This window comes from Carcharodon carcharias, chromosome 20, assembly GCF_017639515.1.
Source record: "Carcharodon carcharias isolate sCarCar2 chromosome 20, sCarCar2.pri, whole genome shotgun sequence".
Taxonomy (NCBI): domain Eukaryota; kingdom Metazoa; phylum Chordata; class Chondrichthyes; order Lamniformes; family Lamnidae; genus Carcharodon; species Carcharodon carcharias.
This window is the reverse complement of record NC_054486.1, coordinates 18708232-18731753: the sequence shown is the minus strand read 5'-3', so window position 1 is coordinate 18731753 and position 23522 is coordinate 18708232. Positions and strand designations below refer to the sequence as shown.

The window sequence follows — 23522 nt, the reverse complement described above, 5'->3', positions numbered from 1 at the left end:
ACTGATCAACCCTCCTACATTCAAGTCTAAATCGTTTATATATACCACAAACAGCAAGGGACCCAACATCGATCCCTGTGGAACTCCACTGGACACGGGCATCCAGTCACAAAAACACCCCTCGACCATCACCCTCTGCTTCCTGCCACTCAGCCAATTCTGGATCCAAATTTCCAAATTGCCTTGGATCCCATGGGCTCTTACCTTCATTATCAGTCTCCCATGCGGGACCTTATCAAAAGCCTTGCTGAAGTCTAAGTAGACTACGTCAATTGCATTGCCCTCATCTACACACCTGGTCACCTCTTTGAAAAATTCAATCAAATTGGCTGGACATGAACCCCCCCCCCCACCTTTAACATAACCTTGATTGTCCTGGATTAATCCCTGCCTCTCCAAGTGTAGATTAATTCTGTCCCATAGAATTGCTTCCAATAGTTTCCCCACCACTGAGGTTAGATTGACTGGCCTGTAGTTCCCTGGTTTAACTCTTCCTCCCTTCTTGAATAATGGCACCACATTGGCTGCCCTCCAGTCCTCTGGCACGTCTCCTGTGGCTAGAGAGGTATTGAAAATTATTGCCCCTATCTCCTCCCTTGCCTCACTCAACAGCCTGGGATACATTTCATCCGGGCCTGGAGATTTATCTACTTCTGTCTGCCAGATCAATTAGAACCTCCTCCCTTTCTATGCTAATTTCTTTAATTATATCACAGTCCTTCTGCCTGGTTTCCATACCCACGTCGGCCCCCTCACTTATGAACACCGACACAAAGTATTCATTTAGAACCCTACTTACATCTTCCAGCTCCACACACAAATGACCACAATGGTCCTTAATGGCCCCTACTCTTTCCCTAGTTATCCCCTTACTCTTAATGTACTTGTAAAATAACTTTGGACTTTATTTTACCTGCCAGTGTTTTCTCATGCCCCTATTTGCCCTCCTATTTTCCTTTTTAGGTTTCCCCCTTACACATTCTATACTCCTCTAGGGCTTACATTGTTTTGAACGCTCGGTATCTGCCATAAGCCTCCCTTCTCCTCCTTTTCCAATCCTGTAAATCCCTCGACATCCAGGGTTCTCTGGATTTGTTGATCCCACCCGTTATGTTTACTGGAATATGTTGGCCCTGTACTCTCCCTATTTCTTTCTTGAATGAGTGCCACTGCTCTGATGCAGATTTACCTAAAAGTAGCTGCTCCCAGTTCATTCTGGTCAAATCATATTTGATCTTATTAAAATCAGCCTTCCGTCAATTTAGAACTCTAATTTCTGGTCCATCCTTGTCCTTTTCCATAACAATCTTGAATCTAATGGAGTTATGATCACTATCTGCTAAATGCTCCCCTACTGAAATCTTTACCACTTGCCCGGCTTTATTCTCTAAAATTAAGTCTAAGACCGTCCCCTTTCTTGTAGGGCCTTCTACGTACTGGCTTAAAAAGCTCTCCTGGGTGCATTTTAAGATTTTCACTCCCTCTAAACCCATTACAGTATGACTAACCCAGTTAATGTTGGGGAAGTTGAAATCCCCCACTATTACTACCCTATTATTTTTACACTTCTCTGAAATTTGCCCACATATCTGCTCTTCTATTTCTCTGACTGTTTGGAGGCCTAGAGTACACTCCCAGCAATGTGATTGCTTCTTTTTTGTTTTTAAGTTCTACCCATATGGCTTCATTTGAGGAGCCTTCTAAGATATCATCCCTCCTTACTGCTGTAATGGATTCCTTGATCAATGTTGCGATAACCCCATCTCTTTTACCTCCTTCCCTGTCTTACTTGAAGACACTATATCCTGGAATATTGAGCTGCCAATCCTGCCTCCCTCTCAACCATGTCTCTGTGACAGCAATGACATCATACTTCCATGTGTTAATTTGTGCCCTCAACTCATCTGCCTTATTCGTCAGACTCCTTGCATTATAATAAATACCATCCAACCTTGCCAAACTCCCTTGTGCCTTAACTGGCCTATAATTTCTCTGCCTTCCAGACTCACTTGCTCTCTCTTCTAATTTTGTCTTGCATCTCCCCCTGCTGAACCTCCTCTCAGGATCCCACTCCCCTGCAAAGTTAGTTTAAACCCTCCCCAACGGCACTAGCAAACCTCCCTGCTAGGATGTTGGTCCCATTCTGATTCAGGTGCAACCCATCCGCCTTGTACAGGTCCCACCATCCCCAGAAATGGTCCTAATGTCCCAGAAATCTAAAGCCCTCCCTCCTGCACCATCTCTCCAGCCACGCATTCATCTGGACTAACCTCCTATTTCTATACTCACTGGAGCGTGGCACCGGAAGTAATCCAGATATGATTACCTTTTGAGGTAATCTGCTTCCTAGCTCCCTAAATTCTGCTTGCAGGACCTCATCCCTCTTCCCACCTATGTCGTTGGTACCAATATGTTTGCCCTCCCCCTTTAGAATGCCCTGCCGCCGTTCAGTGATATTCTTGACCCTGGCACCAGGGAGGCAACATACCATTCTGGAGTCACATCTCTGGCCGCAGAAATGCTTGTCCATACTCTCATCGTGTTGCAAGCTGTCCTGCCAGAGCTTATTTTTAATTAGTGAACTTTGAAGGAAAGCCATTTTGATTTTTTCCCGGTCCTATTATCTTCCCTTGCCTTTTTATCATCCACCCCAACAGGAAGGCAGGACTTCAGTTTAACTTTTCCTCTGAAGGAGCAGGCAGTGCAGCTGTGGCGCTGCACTGAAGAGCCAGCCTAGATGTGAGAAACCCTCACTCAACGTCAAGAGTGCTGCTAACTGAGGTGACTTGACAAGTTCAGTACATGGGCGCAGTGCGAACCTTGGGGAGATTAAATATGGTTCGGATCGCCTTTGAAACTAATTGTGTTTGGGCGTTAGTTGGGCTTGGGGGGACGCGGCAAGCTCTACAGCAAGTCCTGGCAGTTGTGATTTGGCATTATTCGGAGAAGAGCAGAGCGCTGATCCTGTCTCCTGGCCAACATTTACCCCTCGGCCAGCACAACCAAAAAATAACGGGTTGTTCATCTCGTTTACTGTTTGTGGGACTTTGCTGTGCGCAGGTTGCCTGCTGTGTTTTCCAGCAGCGACTCAAGTGGTTGTAAAGCTACCTCTTGGAGAAATAGTGCGGTGCCACCAGAGTGTGCTTCATTTTCTTCTTTTCAATTCTGACAAAGAGATTTGTTACGTGCTGATCAGAAACGTTCAGTACGCAACATCAGGGTAAGCTTCTTCCATGGATGACACTAAGATACTGGCTGGCTGTATGACGCAGCTCGGGATGTGGGGGCGAGAGGAGTGTTGGTGGGGTTTACTGTGCTGTTCACCAGGCTGTACCCGAACTGAGAATACTTGACGCGCACATTGAAAATTCAGTGACTGCCCTGGAGACATCGTGATTCTGAGGTTACCTCCGGGACACCGATTTTTTTTTTAAAGACGAGTCACAACGTCCCAAAAGTAAAAAAGTGATGAGTCACCAAATATGCGGCACATCAGGTGGTGGAATATAGTGATCCGAAAGGGGTGTTACAACTTTACATAATGCGCAGAACACAATTGGGGGTAGAAGGGAGTGCTGACGCGATACAGATGACACTCCACACAGTCAGCACATTGAGCCTACTTGAATGACATCCTGATTTATACATTGGGAGTTAAATGAACAGTTTTGTGCTGTGTGGAAAGGTGCAATAATGACACCTCTTCCAGTTTAGTCCAACTGAGTAAAAACGCAGCTGTTTTCAAGTATTTACAAGCATTGGGCCCTTTGTCCTTTATGATATTTGGTTGCCTAGTCTGCCTTCCTAGACTGAGCCTCTGCTGCAGTCTGATTCAGTGTACAGTCCTTATTGTATCCAATAGAGATCTGTCACCCCAGACAGATTTGTATCTATTTTGCTAATATTCCACCCATGCCAAAAGTAACGCCCCATGACTGAGCAGTTAACGTTGAAAAGCATGAGGCACTTGTTTCCTTGATGCTTTCACTAATAGTACTCTAAAGCACATCATGTCAGTATCTCCTGTGTAAAGTTGTAATGTCCCTTTCGGATCACTATATTCTAATGTCTGATGTGCTGTATAGTTGGTGACTCATCACTTTTCTTTTAACTTATGGGATGTGCTGACTCGTGTCTTTTAAAAATTGCTGTTCCGGAGGCAATCTCAGGATCACGGCGTCTCTGGGACAGTTTTGAATTTTCAATTGGCCGCTGCGGATGGTTGGGGAGGCGGATGGCAGTGAGTGGGGAAGGTGCTTGTCTCCAATTAACAGCCCCTCAAGCAACTTGGTAAGGGGCTTGTTTAAAACGGAATGAAATTTCGAAAAAATTTTCCCGCCGACCCTGAGCAGTTTTGTGCACATCGGTGCACAGCTGCCGGGTTCATCGCGCATCTCGGATAACTTGCTTTGTGCAACATTTTAATTGGTGGGCCCAATGAGCGCTGCTTCGACCCATGCATGACCACTTGCAACTGCGTTCGACCTCGAGGAAGCTGCCTGCTCTAATCGGCAAGGCGGCGGCAGCCCCCAACATGGTTGCTGCCTGCCCTTGCCGCTAGCGCCAGGCAGGCAGCTCTCGTCTCCTGGAGGAGCTCGGTGCCTCTAATTGAGTGCGGAGCCCGCCTCCTGGCCAATTAGGCCAGTTGCATTTCAAGATCGTGTCGTGAGCGCAACACAGCTTGGGTGCGGGTTTGGGGCCTGGAATTCATCCAGGTGTTGAGGTACCCAATCCCGCATTGAAAATCCAGCCCCATGTCTAGGGTGCCATCAGACTGTGTATGCTGTTTGTGGTGGATGGTAAAGATATGCAGTGCGGCTGCTCCATTGTGACATAATTGTGAGTAACACAAGTTGCAGACTCTGCCAGCAGGAGAACACAGCAGAGTACCAATCAAACAGCTGAATGTGACCCAGCAAGGTTGTTCAGTGAGGCCCATACAGACTTGTCGTAAATCCAGCTTCATGCAATTTCTGGCCTGTGCCAAGTTTAAATTCCAGTGTTATTTTTGTCCTATCCTCTATGGGTTAAGAAAAGGGCACAAATTAGCCAGATTTCTACTCTGGATTTGTTGTCTAATGCCCCTTGTTGGACAATTTGGAGTGGGATGAAGATTTGACAGGACTGCAATGCCTCTGCTGTTGGATAACATATCAAAACCTTTGTCTCCATTCACACTTTAATTAAGGCTTTTTGGGCAAAGTACTGATGGGCACCCAATGGCCATTGCTGCTGTTTTTCAACAATAAGTGGACATCATTAGGAGAGGTTTCCTTCCTACGCTCTGTCAATCCCACTATTGATCTCTGGTACAAAAGTGAAATACTGCAGATGCTGGAAAAACAGAAAATGCTGGAAATAGTCAGCCGGTCTGGCAGCATCTGTGGAAAGAGAAACAGAGTTAACGTTTCAGCTCGGGGACCTTTCATTCTCAGCTTCTTCAGTCTCTCTATGAAACTGAAATCGTCCGTTCCTGGTATCATCTTCGTCAATCTGCTCTACGTCTTCTCTGAGGTCCCGACATCCTGCTCAGTGATTTTACAAAAGTTTGGGATGATTGTTTAGAAAGCCACAAGCGTTTTTGACATTCTTGTACTCTTGTCATGCCACCTTCAAAGATTTGTATTCGTACAAACTCCAGACCCCTATTCCTGCACTCTCTCTCTTTAAAATTGTGCCATCTTAGTTAATATTACCCCTCCTCAATCTACCGAATACGATGCATTACTTCATGCTTCCCTGTGATAAATTTCATTTTCCCAGTCCTCTTACTCAATCTGCCCCTTCGCTTTCTGCCACTGGCTAATTGTACACCCCTCTCATTCGTGTTCCTAAACTTGAGTTTCTGAACTCATAAACTAATGTTTGTCACTTGAATAACCTTTGTGAGAGATGCTATGGTTTTGCTTCCCCCTAGTGGAATTTGGATCAAACTGCATGGAAATGAGCAATTTGTAGGCTTGGTGCTTGGAATGGCTATAAATAAATATTGTACATTGTTATAGATAGTGATTTATCATGACACCAATAATCCTTCAAATACAGCCACTGAGTTTATTATTTAAGCAATGTTCTACATTTACTCAGAGAATGGGGGTCAGATTTTTAATTTTCTTTTCCCCAAACTCAACCTCTCAACCATTCTGTAAATTTGCTGGCCATGCCTTATTATTGCTTGAGCAGGTTCTGTATGTGGGTGCCAGGTCATACGGTGGACACTGTCAGAATCCAGTGAAAGGACAGTGGGGCTTTAGGGGAATTGCTTTCATCCGCTTCTATAGTGTGGCCCGAGGCTGTAATCTGATTCTACCGTTCTGCTCATGTGTCTAAACCACCTGAGTATTTATCTCCTGGATCGTAGCATCGAAGCCTCTTAGCTGCATTTTATTTTGCCATATTGACCTTATGTCAGCCATCTGCTGTCCATTGTGGCTGGGACTGCAGCTGTGATTTATCTGACCTGTGTCGGGCGTTTGATGATCTGAGGGTGCTTTACAAATTATAGCTGTTAAAATGCGTTCTCAAATTGCCAGCAATTCGGAAACCAAACATGAATTTAATAAAATCATTACTTAATTCCAAGAAATTAGTTTAGTGTAGAAGGAAAAGGCAATTTATGATGTTTCGAGAGTTGACCCTTCAGCGTTCCGATCTGTAGCAGATGGAGCTTCCGATATTCTGATTTGCTTGGATCTAATCCAGTGAGCCTTGTCTCTCTTCATCAAGCTCTGGGCTCAATTTGGGGTGACAGAAGACTGTTTAGTGGCGGTCTCTTGTGGTGGGTGTTGTCTCTTCTGCTGTTGCTGCCAATTGCCAGGGCAAGTGCGCTTTTCCTTAGTCAGCAAGTGACGGTAAGCTGCTGGTGCCTGCAAACATCAGGCAGCAGCTGGCAGGCATTCTGCAGAATTTCGTTGCATCGAGTCAGCTTTAAGCCAGCTGGAAATAGCAAGGGCTGGCATATTCCTAGAATGCTGACAAGGGACTTTGTTATACAGAGTCAACGGGGTGTGAATTGTTCTGAAACGTTTTTATTTTCACTTGTTTTATTTTGATTTTCCTCTCTGCTCTCGAATGTACAAGCTCTCGCTGAGATCCAGTACCGTAGATGTTCACTGCCCTCCGGTACCGTAACCATTTAGCTACTGTTCATTATGCAAACCTTGATGGTGACTAGTTGTCAGGCAGGCTATTTGACTAAAAGACATCACAGCGAAGCTTGATCCTACCGTGACCTAACAGTAATGCGCTCACATTTCACTGGATCACTATTTGGCGTGGAGAAGCCTAGATGAATTACCCCGCCCCTTCTCTAGGCCAGGTCAGAGAGGAGGAGAGGGAAAAAGATGCATGCCTACACTCACCAGTAGAAGTTCATAAATGGAGGTTGAGCAATGGCTCATTTCAAGCGATTGTAATGGGAGTCAATACATTATCATAATGAGGGAAACTAAGTGCACTTGAGAGACACAGAGAATGCAGGAATAGCTGAGGTTTCTTATCTGCTGTTGAACTGTAAACTACTATTGCAATACAGATTGGACATCAAATGTGGGACCTTTCTGATCTATATTCTTCAGGATGGGTAAATGACGAGGTTAAAATCAGCTCTCAATACTTTAAGAAGTACCAATATTTGTCTTTTTAAGAATAAAGAAATGCTTGAGCATTTCACAACTTCAGGTTGACATGTAGTCACTGTTGGAAAAACATGGCTGCCAGTTTGCACACAGCAAGATTCCACCAACAGCAGTGAGCAAAATGAGCAAATAATCTAATTTTAGGGGAGGGCGAACGCAAGCAAATTTACAAGGAAGAGTGGGGGTGGAGTCCGAGGCAGCAGACAACAAGGTTATGGTTGAGAGGCACAGCTTAAAGATGGTGAGAGGGATACCATCGGGGGGGCAGAGGTCATTGGAATCCAGAGGGAAAAGTATAAAATTTAATATTGGTCATAACAGTTTTAAAAAAAAAAATGGAGAGAGTTTCTCACCAAGAATAAAAACATTAAGTTCGAGTTGGGGAGGGTGAGGGCGACGGGGACTGAGACAAGACAGTTGACTAATGACTTGATCTCAATTGATTCTCATTCATGATGAGCAACCAAATTGCCAAAGGACCAGAAGTGACTGCTGGCAAGATTGGAAAGGAGCAGTTGGCACTTCTATGCACTAGTGTTCAGCAGATTCCAGATGTTACCACTGGGATTAGACAGATGCTTTGTATCAAAGCAGTAGGGAAAATTTGCATTTATATAGGGTCTTGTCTCCCAAGAACATCCCAAAGCACTTCACTGCCAGTGAATTACGGAATTAGAAAAAATTGACAATCAAGTTGATATGAACTAAAAGCAAGACAATCAAAAACTGAAACAGAAACAGAAAATAATGGAAATTATCAGCAGATTAGTCACCTGTGGAGAGAATGGGCAAGTCCAAGTTTCAGTTACAAACTTTGTGATAGAACTACAGATGGGCAATGTTCTAAAAGGACCAGGACAAAGGAAAGGGGAGGAAAAACATGCATGTACATAGATACTTGTAAAGTTCTTAAATGGAAAACAAGCAATGGTTAACTGATTCTAGCAATAGTAACAGGAACCAATACATATCATCAACGAGGGATTTTTTTTATCCCTTCAAGGGATGTGGGCTTTGCTGACATAGCCAGGGTTTGGTGCTCATCCCTAATTGTCCTTGAACTGAGTGGCTTGCCACACCATTTTACAGGGCAAATTAAGGGTCAACCACATTAGCGTGGGCCTGGGGTCACATGTAGGCCAAACTAAGGATGGCAGATTTCCTTCCCTGAAGGACATCAATGAACCAGATGGGCTTTTACAACAATCGATGATAGTTTCATGGTCACCATGATTGAGCCCAGCTTTACAATTTCAGATTTGTTAATTGAATTCAAATTATGGTTGGATTTGAGCAGCAGGAGTAGGCCATTCAGCCCTTCAAGCCTGCTCCGCCATTCAATGAAATCATGGCTGATCATCTACTTCAACTCCATTTTCCTGTCCTATCCCCAGTTGTGAAAGGATAAACCCTTTAATTATAACTGAAGTAGTAATTCTTCACAAATTAGCTAGAGCCGCAATGTGCTTGATTCTCTCAACTTCACATGCAAACATTTGAGGAGCACTTTACTTGATTTAAGAAGTGCTTGGATATGCACTTGAAGCGCTGTAACCTATAGGACCAAGAGCGGTTAGGTTTATAAAGCCCATTTTTTAGGCCTGCATATACCTGGCGGGCTGAATGGTCTCTTATGTGCTGTAAATTTTCTATGTTTCTGTATGCGTCACTGGAACAAACCATTGCAGGTAATCGCTGACCTAGGGGAGAAATTGTATCCAATAGTTACTTCAGCTGTCCTAGAACAATATCGAAGTATTTTTTTGTACCCCAGAGTGTATACAGTCAAAGAGTACGTTCTGTGTACAGGGGGATATCTTTCTCTCTGCCTTTCTCCACTTGTTTATTTTATAATGTGGATTTGCAGAGTTTGAAGGCATTGATGGTACAAAGAGCAATAATGTGCTGTTTAAACCTCCTGTTTAAGAGTTAGCTTCTCTTCCACAATGCAAGATGCCCCCAAGATCTAGATGACTCATCAAAATGAAGAGATAAATTAAGAATTAGTTGTTAGGTGATGCCAAGGTTAGCTTTTAAAAGCCTGTAAATTATTCAAGGAAATGAAGCATGAGTCAAGTAAGGACGTCAGCAGTTTTCAAAGGGTGTCATCTGTTGAAGGGTAGAGTGATATGTGGATAAGGCAGTGATTTTGTATACCTTCAAGTGGCTTAGCTGAAATGCTTCATTGGCAGAGGCCTGAGGGCACATCAGCTGCTGGTTTGGGGTCTGATGCAGAGCTGTTGGGGAAATAAAGAGTGTGAAGCTTAAATGAGAAGGGTGAATTTGTTTGTGATCAGATACTTGAGGCATGGTTCTCTCTGTGTCCTCTCCATCCCTCTTTTTCCCATTCATCATGGTTTGACCGATTCATAAATAAAGGCACGGAGTACGAAAGCAAGGACGTTATGTGAAATCTTTACGAATGACTGATTAAGCCTTAGCTCAACAATTCTCGGCACCACACAATAGGAAGGATATCTAAGGCTTAGAGAAGTAATGGTCGCAGAGACGAGGGACTTCAGTTGTCCGAAGAGCTGGGGTAATTTGCCCAGAGAAGATTAAGGGGAAATTTAAGATCGCAAAGGGATTTGATTGGGTAAACAAGGGGCAGTTTCCAGTGGCAGGAGGACCAGTAACCAGAGGATGCAGATTTGTGGTAATTGGCAAAAGAACCAACGACACGATGAGAATTCTTCTTATGTAGTGAGTGGTTCTGATCTGGAATGCACTGTCTGAAAGGCTGGTGAAAGCAGATTCAATAATGACTTTAAAGAGGGAATTGGATAATTACATGAAGGTGGATAAATTTGCAGATCTGTTGGGCAAGAGTAAGGAATTGGGAGTAATTGGATAGCTCTTTCAAAGAGCTGGCACAGGCTAGATGGGTTGAATGGCCTCCTTCAATAATGTAAAATTAGATGATTCACTGTATTTCCCGACCTATATAACAGCTCCATTGCACCTCAATATTTTCTGTTGAATATTTTAAATCATGTTTGATTCTGTTTGTTACTGCATAGAGAAGGAGGCGAGAATTGCTGAATTCATCAAGGTTGAAACGTGGTTGCCCATGGTCTTCACTGTAAAGGATTGTTTAACTATGGTAACTCAGTAAACTCTTAAACATTAAGGACAAGGTTAGTGTAATAAACTTGGAGAGTGCAGGACAGGGTTTCTTGTAAGAAAGAGTGAACTTTATTATCAGACTTCAGAGGACACTACATGCTTGTTCCCAGATCAAGGTTAAGAAGCTCTGTCCCTAAAGTTCCCCAAGCTTACGGGTGATTGGTCTATGCAGTCACATGATTCACATAACAGTAAGATATGGTTTAACTTACAATCATTACAGTTAGTAACTTGATTCAAGTGTCAGGATCCTTGATATGAGAAACTGTTTCTTCCGTATAATTCCGCTTTCTTTTATAGTCAGCAGACATGTCCTGCACTCTGCTGTTCAGTATAGGCAGCCACTTTTGAGCTGACATTGTAAAGTGTGTGTGAAAGAACATAATTCCACACAATGACCTAATTCCCCCTTTGCCTTTACGTTTTGCTGTTCAACTCCTGGGCGGAATTTAATGCTCCCCCTCACCAGCCTCCCCCATCCAGCCAAGCGGCGAGTTTAGAGATTAGGGGGAGCATTAATCGGGTGAGAGGGTGTGGGGTGGGGTCCCCATTGTCTTGCACCCCACCCCCAGCCAATTCTAATTGAGGGCCTTAAGTTAATTAATGCCCACTTAGTGGCCTCGTTCTACAGCGTGCAGAGGAGTTGCCCCATGGGAAGCCTGAAAAGCAAACTGTCGTGTTTTCTGGTGTGGTGGGTTGGGGAGGCAGGGTGTCTCCTCATTTAAAGGCACACTCACTGCTTGTTCAAGAGACCCAATATCAGGAAGGGAGGGGCCTGTTGAGAGCCAGCCCCTGTCCTTTCTTTTGACTCCCTTTCCCTGCATCCAGCTACTCTCTACCCGCAACCCCCATCCTGCCCTCACTAAACTGTGACCTGGGTCCCTCAGCAATCCTAGGGTCCTAGTGAGCGCAATGCCGGCGGCTGCCACCACTCCTGGAGTTAGTGTCTGTAAGCAGAGGTTGGCAACTGTTAAGGATTGGGATTCCAATCCTCAACGTCTTTAACCCAGCGTCTTAAATCCCATGGGCCTGCAGTTGGCCAGTTAAGAGCCTGATGGGCACTAAATACGACAGGTCTTCCCCAATGGAAGCAACACAGGGCTCTCACCAGGGCTCTCCAACTATAGGCGAATCCCCCGTCGCCTGGACTAAATTCTGCCCCTGATATTGACCAAATGTGTATACATTTGCCTCATTTCTAGCGTTCACTCAGAGCTTTGATGGTTCCCGCACTGCTCTTAAATATCACCCATCTTGGCCCTACTGATTGCATGAAGCAGAACATTCTCAGGAAGCTTTGTCCCCCCCTCACAGAGGAACACAGCTTGCTGATTCACTCTTGAGAGGTTCTCCTCCCACCTCTCTAACAGCATGGAGCAGTGCAATTTGATGTAAAAACAGGAAATGCTGGAAACAGTAAAAGTCAGGGCAGCATCAAGGGAAGGGAAGGTACGGTTAATCTTTCAAGTCAGTGCCCTTTCGCCAGAACTGAACAGTGCAATAAGTGACCAACTTCAGAAGGAGATCTGGCAGCATCAGTGGAGAGAGAAACAGAGTTAACATTTTGGGTTGTTGCCCTTTCATTAGAACTGAGTTGTCAAAAGGACATCGACCTGAAACATTAACTTTTCTTTGTTCCAACTGCAGATGAGTGCTTGGGATGGGGATTACCAGCAGACCTGGGAGTCACTTGCCTTTTTCTTCCACCATCAAGGGCTTTCTCTGCTTTGTCACATCCTCCCACGCCTCCCTCCTCTTCGCTAATCTGCTGGAAACCGCTTAGCACATTTTCTGGATCTCGCGTACATCTTTTATTCTCCTCATTTATTGCATCCTTTTTAGTTTGTCTTCCATCATCATGACTTGTCATTTAATCAGCTCCCACCCTCCGCCTGATTATCATTTTGGAATTTTATTTTCTATCCATCCCCTTTTCCCTGGTTGTTCCTCCTTTTCAAGTTACAAAAGCAAAACATGGCAGAATGCAATACAGCGTATGGCACACCGATGGGTCCTCAAAGGAGGAAGCGATTGGAGTTAAATGTAAAGCTATTGAATGTGAGAACAAGTTCAGCCAGGTGGTGGGTAGATACTGGTTCAGACACTGTTGAAGGAAGAAGTGGAGAGTCTTCAGGCTGCCCTGGGTTAGAGAATGGATGTGTAGAAGAGCTGAACGCGGCATTTGATGACTCTCTCTTTTGAGGTGGCCCCTCCTTTCACAATAAGTGCCCACAGCAGCAGAGTTTGGTGATTTACACTGTCCCCACCACATAGCAGGTTAGAGTCACAGCAGAGCTAGGTCACACTTAAGTGCTTGATGCTGGCTGGCAAAGTATTTGCTTTCTCAGTTCGCTCACTAATTGCCATAAAATACTTTGGTGACTTGGTGGAAGGTGAGCACACTGCACTGAGTTTGTAACCTTAATGTGCAGTTTACATTCATCATCACAGTCTATGCTTGGAATTCTTGATCCTCAAAGTGGCCAATATTTGTTTTGCATTAAAATGAACCATCTCTGACAAGGAGTAGCTATTGATGTCTATGAATTTCCTTTTGAGGGCATTGATTCATTACAGGCTGTGTTTCCGCAGGTGTTTACTGCCTTTCCTTTGTGTGTGATCCAGGTTACATCTAGGTTATCCAGCTTTGGGAACCTTGCAGCTGAGCCCCACATGTTTGCTATCTAGCAGGATAGTGATCAGAAGTAGGAATCCTGTACATGGGGTTCTGAGGGCAAAAATGCCCCCCCCCCCCCTCCCCACCCCTGCTGCCATGTGGTTTAAGATTACTTGGCACAGATTGGAACTAAATTTTTCTTTATTCATGGGATGTGGGTGTCACTGGTGAGGCCAGCCAGCATTTGTTGCTCACCCCTACTTGCCCTTGAACTGAGTGGCTTGCTCGGCCACTTCAGAGGGCAGTTAATATTGCTGTGGATCTGGAGTCACATAAAGGCCAGACCAGGTAAGATGGATTTTTATGACAATCGATGATAGTTGTCATGGTCGCCATCACTGGAGTTAGCTTTCAATTCCAGATTTATTAGTTGGATTTAAATTCCATCAGCTGCCATAGTGGGATTTGAACCCACGTCCCTTGAGTATTAGCCTGGGCCTCTGGATTATTAGTCTAGTGACATTACCACTGTGTCACTGCCTCAACCGTAAATCTGCCCTCTATCATGCAGTACCACACGGAGCTGTTTCTGAAGAAAGACAAAGTTGCATTTCTACAGCGCTCCAGTGAACCCCAAAAACATCTCCAGGTGCTCCACCTACAATTCTTTACATTAAATTGTGGTAACTGTTGTTATGCTGGCCAACGTGGCCACTATTTTTGCGTGCAGCAAGATCCCACAAATAGCAATGGCCAGTTGATCTGTTCTTTGGTGATGGTGGTTGGGGGGGGGGGAATGTCGGCCAGTACATCAAGAGAATTCCCCTGCTCTTCATATCGTGTCATGGCCTCTTTAACATCTGCTTGAACCAGTACAGCAGGGTGCGCACGCGCTTCTGCATGTGTGTATAGGCACCAACATACACTCTAATTTATTTCTGTAGTGCGTGGGCCCTTTAAATTTTTTTCGCAAGACCCGTGCATGATTGGTAACTTGAAGGGGCCGGCTTGCTAGCGGCCTGCACTGGAGCATGGGTTTCTGCAGGGCCGCGTGGGGATCTCTGCGCACACATTTCCACACTTAAATAACCGTTAGGTTCGGAAAGCTCACACATCTAAATAAATCGCAGCAAATTCTTGGATAGGAATAACCTAAGTACCTCTAGCCTAGCTGCTTCTTTGACACTTTCTGCCCTGCAAGATTGAAGACACCCAAGTATCTGCCAGTTTTTGAAATGATGTCCGCGAAGGATATTGTTTATTCGGGTTAAACATTCTTGCTCCATTTATCCCTAGTCTTAATACACGAGAAGGTGGAGAACGAGACCCTAAGTAACAAGACCCTGAAAATCACGGACTTCGGCCTGGCGCGGGAGTGGCACAAGACAACCAAAATGAGTGCTGCGGGGACCTATGCCTGGATGGCACCAGAAGTCATCCGATCCTCCGTGTTTTCCAAAAGCAGCGACGTCTGGAGGTATGAACCTGTTGGTTGGCCTTGTTCCTCTTCCCTTTACCCCGACGGTATCTCCAACACTCAAAAGAAAATCTGCAGGGGTGGTGTGTGCGGTGTTGGGGAGGGGCTGCTGATTTCTATGGTGAAAAGTGCAAATGTCTGAGGGAAGGAATGGCAGCGTTGTTAAGTTCTTTAAGGAGATTATAAAAGCTGATGTCATTGCAAGTGTTTTTTTTCATGCAATATAGCCAGTCACTGAAATCTCAGATATATTTCAGACATTCAATGCTGTTTTTTCTTTTTGCTTGAAAATTCCCTGTGGAAAATTTGTTACTTGTTCAGGGGACCATGTTAATGAGTGGGTAGGCTGTGGGAGAGGACGAGGTGCCAACAAGGACGTATGCTGGTTCGGGTCTGTTCTCCTCAATACCTGACCTCAGCCATTTCACCCAGAAGGCTAGTGAGTGAAGGTTTTCTTCTGCTGGGTCACGGTGGAGGTGGGGAGTCAACTGAGGTTGGAACTTTAGTGGCGGTTGGTTCAGCTCGCTTGCCGAGAGTGAGGGCCGAAGACTGCCTGCCTAGTTACAGAGTGGCCGGTTGTCTGTGACCTCAGGTATTGGAAACCATACTGAGGTCTGGGAGGAGTATACGAAAGGTTTGAATCCTTTGGTAGCGCAACACTTTGACACATTGATTATGCACTGCGTCGATGAGCGCACAATGATGTCATTGACCCACATCACAATCCAGTAGAGGCTAAAGTGGGTTCAGTCAGTGGGGAGGGAGTCTGAGAGGCCTGGGGCAGCCATAAACAGGGGGGGTGCAATCAAAACAGGATGAGTATGTGAGGTATATCAACTTTCAAAAATATTATCATTCCACACCCTCTGTTCATGAGGCAGGCAGACCAAAATCTCACTTCCAGACCTCTGGCACAAGAAGTCATGCTGTATAACACAAACCACTTTTGTGGTGATTTATATGCCCCTCCCTACTCCAGTATTCACATTTGGGTCTTGTGCAGTGTTTATTTTATGTGGTTTTCCAGATGTACAGAAAACTCACTTGAAGTCTACAGTTCTGCACTGGATATTTTCCAAAGGTGAAGCTCAGTGTTTCCAGAGGTTGGTGCAAATGTGAATGATGTGATTCTTTGTTAGGTGGGAAGCCGTCTCACAAAATAAACATAGGCGAGGAAGATAATTCTGTCCAACTCTGCTCATCCATCCAAAAACAGCTTCATCGCGCAGCTCTGTTATCATAGCGTCCAACTCTCTGTTACTTCCCTGGTCTTACCCAATGCTGCCCTGCCTGGAGTTACTCTGTGTGTGAAGAATATCCTTACACTTGCCCTGAGTTTGACACACTCTTTTGTGAATCAGTATCCCTTGCCCTGTTGTCGAGGTAAAGCTCAGACTTCAGCTGTCTTGCATACCCCAATCAAACCCTTTCCTTTTAAAGCAAAAGAACCAAGATCTTCAGGTTTCAAACCTTGTGAAATGAGGAATCTCTGGCGCAAGAACCTGGCTCTTCTATAGAAAACCACAGTTAAAAACAGTTTTGTGTGGCAACTGTTCATTTTCCAGCTTGATCTGTGGCCTCTTTAGAAAAAAAAATGTCGGTTCAGGTTCCAGTCCCTAATTCTGGACCTTTTGTGCTACATGTTACAAGTTTTTATGCAATTGAATATTTATCACTAACCAAGACCCTTCTCCTTTTTCTCAGCTACGGTGTGTTGTTATGGGAATTGCTCACTGGGGAGGTTCCGTTCAGGGGGATTGATGGATTGGCTGTAGCCTATGGGGTGGCTATGAACAAACTGGCCCTTCCCATTCCTTCCACATGTCCAGAGCTTTTCAGCAAACTTATGGAAGGTAAGGTGGTTCACTGGGGGCAGAAATGTCATCCATCATCTACACATTACTACAAATGTTAAGATAAACTTAAGATGAAATAGTTCACAATTCTGACATCCTGTGTTTATGTCAAGGCCCTGCTGCTGGTGCTGGAGGTTTTTTGATTTAACGTATTTTCTTCAATCTTTTTGTGTTTTATTTTCCCTGCTGTTTGAAGAGTAGTTTTGAAAGCTGTCCTGATGGAGATACACTCTATTGTACAAGGGATCTTAATTCCCTTTCTTACTTTCCCTTTCTGCCAATTCAGAGTGAAGGGTATGACTGAGGAGAACAAATGGGTATTGTAGAATGAGCAGCTTTCTTCATATTTAAACTTTACACAGCTGTGAGCTGGCGACCTACTTGAGGTATTGAGCAGTGCTATAATTCGCTGCTCATTGAGTAAAAGAGGAATCTGGAGCCAGCTTTCCTTAAAATAGGTTTATCCACAAAACCCAAAGAACACAGGCACAAGATTCCCTTTTCCTCTCCCCTGCACAGAGGGAAACCGGCTCTTATATACACCTAAGAATAGTGCCCTAACCTTTCCCCGATTAGTAACAGCTGCTCTCACTTACGACTGGAGCATGTACTTCATTGTGGCAGGATTGTGACATTAGCAAGCAGGGCCAACGCAAAATATCCAGGGTGGAATCGCCCCAGAACTGCATTAAGTGTCGTAGCTGGCATGAAAAATGATGATTTACCCAGTGGTTGCAATGATAGGCTTTCATCCCGTATTGTCTGTTTCTCACCTCATTAATTATGCAGTTACAGGAAAGACGCCGCCTTGCTGGCGACAGCCTCTGAATCACCCACCACCCCCATTACCTGACCGTTTCCTCACTCCAGGTGCCATATCTAAACTGCAGCTGCGCACACAGTTCTCAATGCTTGTAGCCCAGGGCTGCTCCAGTGAAGACATGGCCCTGAAGGCCACAAAGGGTTCAGTGACCCGTCACTGGAATGCCTTTTGGAGGCACTCCGTGATGTCCTCCACCCCAGTTCTGGCCGCAAGAGGTCCAGCAATCTCACCACTCCAGCTTGAGAGGTGGTGGCAGTGGTGGGCAGTGCCAACGATGTAGAGAAGAGGTTGGCCATCCAGTGCAGAAAGAGGATGAATGATCTCATCCATGCCGCCAGGGTAAGGCAACCAATTGTCACAAGCCTATTACACATTCACTGGCATCTCACTCCCTGCCAGCTCAAGGGACATCCCACTCACTCTCTCTCTCACATACCTTCACATCTCCATCTGGCCTCATCTCCTGTGGAGGCTGTCTCTTCAGCCCTCACCGTCTTGAGGCCACTCACACAGATCAACATGTGCCCCGATGCGCACCCTGGAATACTGGGATACACCCCTTCCCGAGTACAACCCTCACCCTGCAGCCTCTCTCCTTCCCTGAGGCCACTACTCACTCTCCCCCAAGCAAGCCCTAGCCCTGCAGCCATTGAAAAACCATCCCTGCCTTACAGCTGGTCTGGTAGGTAGAGACCTGCCCGTGAGCTCCCGCTAAAAGTGATGGGGTGCTGCCTGTGAAGCCTGGTGCTGATGCCCGCGAGTGTTGCCCGAAACAAGGTAGGCAAACAAACCTCGAAGTCCCGAGCGTAGTGCAGCTCGCCAGGGGCACGTCACTCATGTACAGCTGTGCAACATGTCGATGTGATCCCGGATTATCCACCTTGGAGGGGGTGGGGAATGATTCCAGTAAGCAGGGCTTATAATGAGATGCTAAAATATTGAAAATTAGGTTCCCGATGCAAAGGGGCAGGAAACACAGCCCGCCATGGATGGGTGGAGCAGACGATCGTAAACTGGTTTTACGACATGAAACCGGCTTTTGGCCTGCTTCCATATTGTCCGCTCACGCCTCCAAACAGGCCTGCTGCCAGCAGACGCAGAAAGTTCCGGCCTCGGTTTTGCACCATGGTGTGTGCTCTCCCAAGTATCTGTACTCTATAACCTCGTCCTTGACGAGGGGAGTGTAAGAACAAAGTGATAAAAGAAAGTGCCTCGCGAGCTAGCCTCGCTGATGATCACCATGGAAGATTAGCCACAGAAATGGGAGCTGACCTTGTGTCTGTTCATTCATTAGCTTACAACGGCTGTATCATCAAGGAGAGATGGCCTGTATGTGTACATATGTGATATTTATATAGGCTGGCATGTATTGGAGTTGGGGGGGGATGGGGGGGGGGGGGGGGGGGGATTGGGGGGGGGGGGGGGGGGGGGGGGGGGGGGGGGGGCGTTGAGTTATGGGCATGATGTCCGGAGGAAATTGCCCTTCCCATCAGCTATTAGTGTTATAGTGACACTGAACTTCACATTGGGCTCATCTTTGTTCCAAAACAAAAATAAAAACAAATGCTCAAAATGTCCAGCAGGTCTGTGATTGGCTCTGAAGGAGAAAGGCAGGTTAGAAAGAGAGAAGAGGAGAAATAAAATAAGTTTCATAGATGTGAGGGGTGAGTTGTTTAAAGAAGATTGGGAAAAAGATATGATGGCAGATGACCAATGGCGAATAGTTAAAGAAATACTTCATGTTCTCGACGAATATCTATTCCATTGAGAGCTAAAAAACCCCATGGGAATAGTGATCCATCCATGGCAAACCAAAGGTTCAGGATAATAATAATGAATTAAAAGAAAAGGTTTATAATGTTGTCAAGAAGTCCTGAGGGTTAGGAGACTTTTGGGAACCATTAAAGGATGACCAAAAAATGGTAGAGGAAGAAAATGGAATATGAGAAATATAAGAACAGATTGTAAAAACTTCTGCAAGTATATAACAAGGAAGAGAGCAGTGAAAGTAAATGTGGGCCCCTTGGCGGGTGCGACAGGAGAAATTCTAATGGGAGATAAAGAAATGGCTGAGATGTTGAACAAATATTTTGTAGAAGACACAAAAGATAATCCAGAAAGGTAATCCAGGAAAGCATGGACCTAATGAGAGTGGGGAACTTAAAGTAATGAATATAGTGAGTAAACAAGTATTAGAGAAATTAATAGGACTAAAAGCTGACCAGTCCCCTGGACCTGTTGCCCTATATCCTAGGGTGTTGAAAGAGGGGGAAATGATGGCATAGGGGTATTAATGTCACTGAGCTAGTAACCCAGAGGCCCAGGCTAATGCTCTGGGGACATGGGTTCAAATCTCACCATGGCAACTGATAGAATTTAAGTTCAATTAATAAATCTGGAATTAAAAAGATAGTCTCAGTAACGGTGACTATCATTGATTGTCGTAATGACCCACTTAGTTCACTAATGCCCTTTAGGGAAGGACATCTGCCATCCTGACTTGGTCTGGCCTACATGTGACTCCAGACCCACCGAAATGTGGTTGACTCTTAACTGCTGCCTAAAATATTCAATTCAAGGGCAATTAGGGATGGGCAACAAATGCAGGCTTTGCCAGCGACGCCCACATCTCAGAATGAAAACAAAGGAGGTTGCCGTGGATTAATTGATTGTAATCATTAAAGATTCCAGAATGTTCCCAGTGGATGGAAGATAGCATAATGTAACGTGGCTGTTCAAGAAAAGGAGAAAATAGGGAACTATAGGCCAGTTAGCCTGATATCAGTTGTTGGGAAAATGCTTGACTCTATTACTAAGGAAGTGGTCTCAGGGCACTTAGAAAATAAGATAATTAGGCAGACCAGCAGAGTTTTATGAAATGTTCTAGTATTCATAGAATAGAATCATAGCATGGTTCCAGCATAGAAGGAGGCTGTTTGGCCTGCCCTATCTCTTCTGGCCCTCTGCAGAAGCCTAATGCCACTCCCCTGAATTTCCCCCCTAGCCCTGCATACTTTTTTTCCCCCTTTCAGATAATAATCCAATTCCCTATTGAGTGCCTCAGTTGAACCTGATAGTGTTTGATAAATATGTTAAGAGTTTTTTGAGGATGTAACTGATAGCCTAGATAAAGGTTAACAAGTGGATGTATTCTGTTTGGATTTCAGAAAGGCATTCAGTAAGGTGCCGCATTAAATCGTTGTTATGCATGATAAGGTGGGGTTAGGGGTAATACATTAGCATGGATGAGGAATTGGTTAATGGACAGAAAACAGAGAGCAGAAATAAATAGGGCATTTTCAAATTGACAGGTTGTAACTGGTGGGGTGCTGCATAAAATTTTTGTTGAAGCCATGGTGGATTATAAAGAGGCATCGCTCTCACCTCCTGACGTCTCACCCTTGAACCCCGTGAGTACCCGGAGCTGAGCCTGGAGGAGTGCTGGGCCCAAGAGAAGAGGCTCGTCATCCATGCCTGCCTTAAGCTGCAATATCTGAGCCAGCTCAACAACCCAAGGCGGACCCAGCTGATAGAAGACCCAGCCTTCATTCGGTGGGCGTACGCTCGCAATCTGAACCACATCTATCCCAATTTTCGTCCAAGCCCTAAGACATCAATAATGGGATTTGTCTATGGTGTAGTGCCTCTATTTGTCTGGTACTATATCTTCAAAACCAATCGAGACCATAGAGAAAAGCTTATCAGGGAGGGAATGGAGTGACTATTTAGTCTAAGGTCATGAGTGCTTTAAGCAGAGATGACAGATATGACGAGTAATTGTACAGTATGTTATGCAAAAATTAAGAATCAGTGCATGGACCTCAGCTGTTTACAATCTATATTGTTGATTTAGGTAAAGAGGCCAGATATAATGTATCCAGGTTTGGGGATGATACAAAACTAAATGGGAAAGTAAACTGTTAAGAGGAAACAAGGGACTGGGATTTTCAGTTGCCAGTGAGAGTGGGAACGGGTATGGGCGCAATTTGAAAATTATGTTCCTGGAGGATGGCACTGTCTCCGGCTTCGTCCGGAATACAATGCAGTTTTCAATGGGAGGATGGGGGGGGAGAGGTGGAGGTGGAGGTGGTCATGGACCCTCTGAATGGTGAAAACCAGGTCAGGATTTTTCCCTCGTTGGGCGGGCGGGCCTGGGAGTGGCCGTGAAACCAACCCCTTCGCGTTAATTAACGGCCAGCCACCGTGAAAGCTGAGACCCGCAGTGCTGCGCCTGTGTGGGCGCGCGCTCAGCAAAAGCTCCCTGAAGACACGGAGCTGCCTGTGGATGAGGTTTCATGGAAAATGCAAAGGCCGCCTGGCCGTACAGTTGGACTGGCAGCAAAAAATTCAATTAATTAATGGGCTGAATAGCCCTCTTGACTGACGGTGGCTGTGCTGCCGACTCTCACGCCCGCCCACCGATTGAACTATCGCGTGAGAGCGCAATGACATTGGGACGCCCGCCCGACACCACCGTGCGCTATTTCACGCTTGTGCATGTTGGGCACGCACCCGCATAGCGGGCTGAAACCCCCTGCCCCAGTAGAAGATTGAGCTGCGCGCCAAGGAATATCGCAGTGAAATACACGTCAAATGCCTGAATTTCACCAGACTGCTTTAGTTGAGATGCCGAGTCAGTTTGTTAAGTTTCCGTAAGGAAGGGGAGGAAATATTGGAAGGTGTGTCATCCCTGGGCTGTTTTCTGGCCCGTCTTGTTTGTAAGTGACCTAAGCAGAGGCCCAGGGACAGGTTCCCCAATGAGCCTTTCAGCCAAGAGCTCTCAGTAGAGGAGAAACACTTTATTTGTATTTAAATAAATAGCTGAATGTGGATTTTGGTGGCTTTGCTTCAGACTGCTGGAACACAGATCCGCACTCTCGCCCCTCATTCAGCTGCATTTTGGATCAGCTCACAGCCATCGAGGAATCTGGCTTCTTTGAAATGCCGCAGGATTCATTCCACTCCTTGCAGGAAGAATGGAAACAGGAGATCCAGGAAATGTTTGAGCAACTCCGGGAAAAGGAGAAGGTAGGACATTTAAACTTTGCTGCAGTAACTTCTCTCTCTTCCTTCCTTCCTTCCTCCTTTTACCTCCCTGTCACATTTGCTTTCATCCGTTTCTGGTTTGTCTTAGTCACTCACATCATGCCCTATAGTTCAACTATGCTAGAAATGCATCCTCAACCAACTGCAACAAGGTTGAACCTGGTGGCATGTCCCTTTATAGAATTCAGCACTGTTGGGTAAAGCAGTAGTAAAAGAATACACTATTCTATTGTACCCTGCAGGATTCTGGGGCAGAATATTACCAGAGGGCGGATGGCTCACCCCGACCCTGAAAGCAAAGCTGGTGTGGAGCCAGCCACTAGCCCCCCGCCCACCACCACATTATGTGCTGCGGGCAGACTAAATGGGGGCAGTGTGGGCCTGCCTCCCCTCACTGGGGAGGAAGTACCGCCCTAGGGAGCTGCTGGCCAATCCGATTGCTTAAAGCCCCACGAAAGCTCCCATTAGTCCCGGTAGCGCCAAGAGCGTATTAGTGGGCACTGCCGGGACTGCAACGAGGAAGAAGGCGGCTCAGTGGATCCCCCGAGCCGGTAGGTCCAGGGGCAGAATATTGCCGTCGGCGTGAGGGGCGGGCCCAACATGCTGACTTGTAAAATGACCCGAGATGGCGTCGGGCGTGTGTCCCAACGTCATCGTGCGTCATTTCGATATTGCGTTTGGCGGGCGCGTGCCTGAGGTGGCTGCGTACCCGCTGAACTGTCAACGGCCTATTAAGGCCATTAAGAAAGCAGTTGACCAATAATAACGCTCCCCTTCCAACCTTAATGTTGGGGGCAGACGAAGAACCCAAGCGGCCTTCGCGTTTTCCAGAAAACCTCATCCACGGGCGGGATGAGGTTTCCTGAAGGTTTTATACAATTAATAAATAAATTTTGTACACTTCACAATCATGTCCCAGCTCACATGAGGGGACATGTTT

General features: G+C 45.7%; 1 protein-coding gene across 1 annotated transcript in view; it reads left to right on the top strand.

The window, feature by feature from the left end:
- The window catches only part of map3k9 (mitogen-activated protein kinase kinase kinase 9), a 127400-nt gene that overhangs the window by 81587 nt on the left and 22291 nt on the right, over positions 1 to 23522 (top strand). Inside the window, exons 3-5 of the mRNA XM_041213822.1 lie at positions 14677 to 14857; positions 16562 to 16710; positions 22389 to 22564. Of these exons, the coding sequence (XP_041069756.1) occupies positions 14677 to 14857; positions 16562 to 16710; positions 22389 to 22564 (506 nt within the window). The remainder of the gene's footprint in view (positions 1 to 14676; positions 14858 to 16561; positions 16711 to 22388; positions 22565 to 23522) is intronic.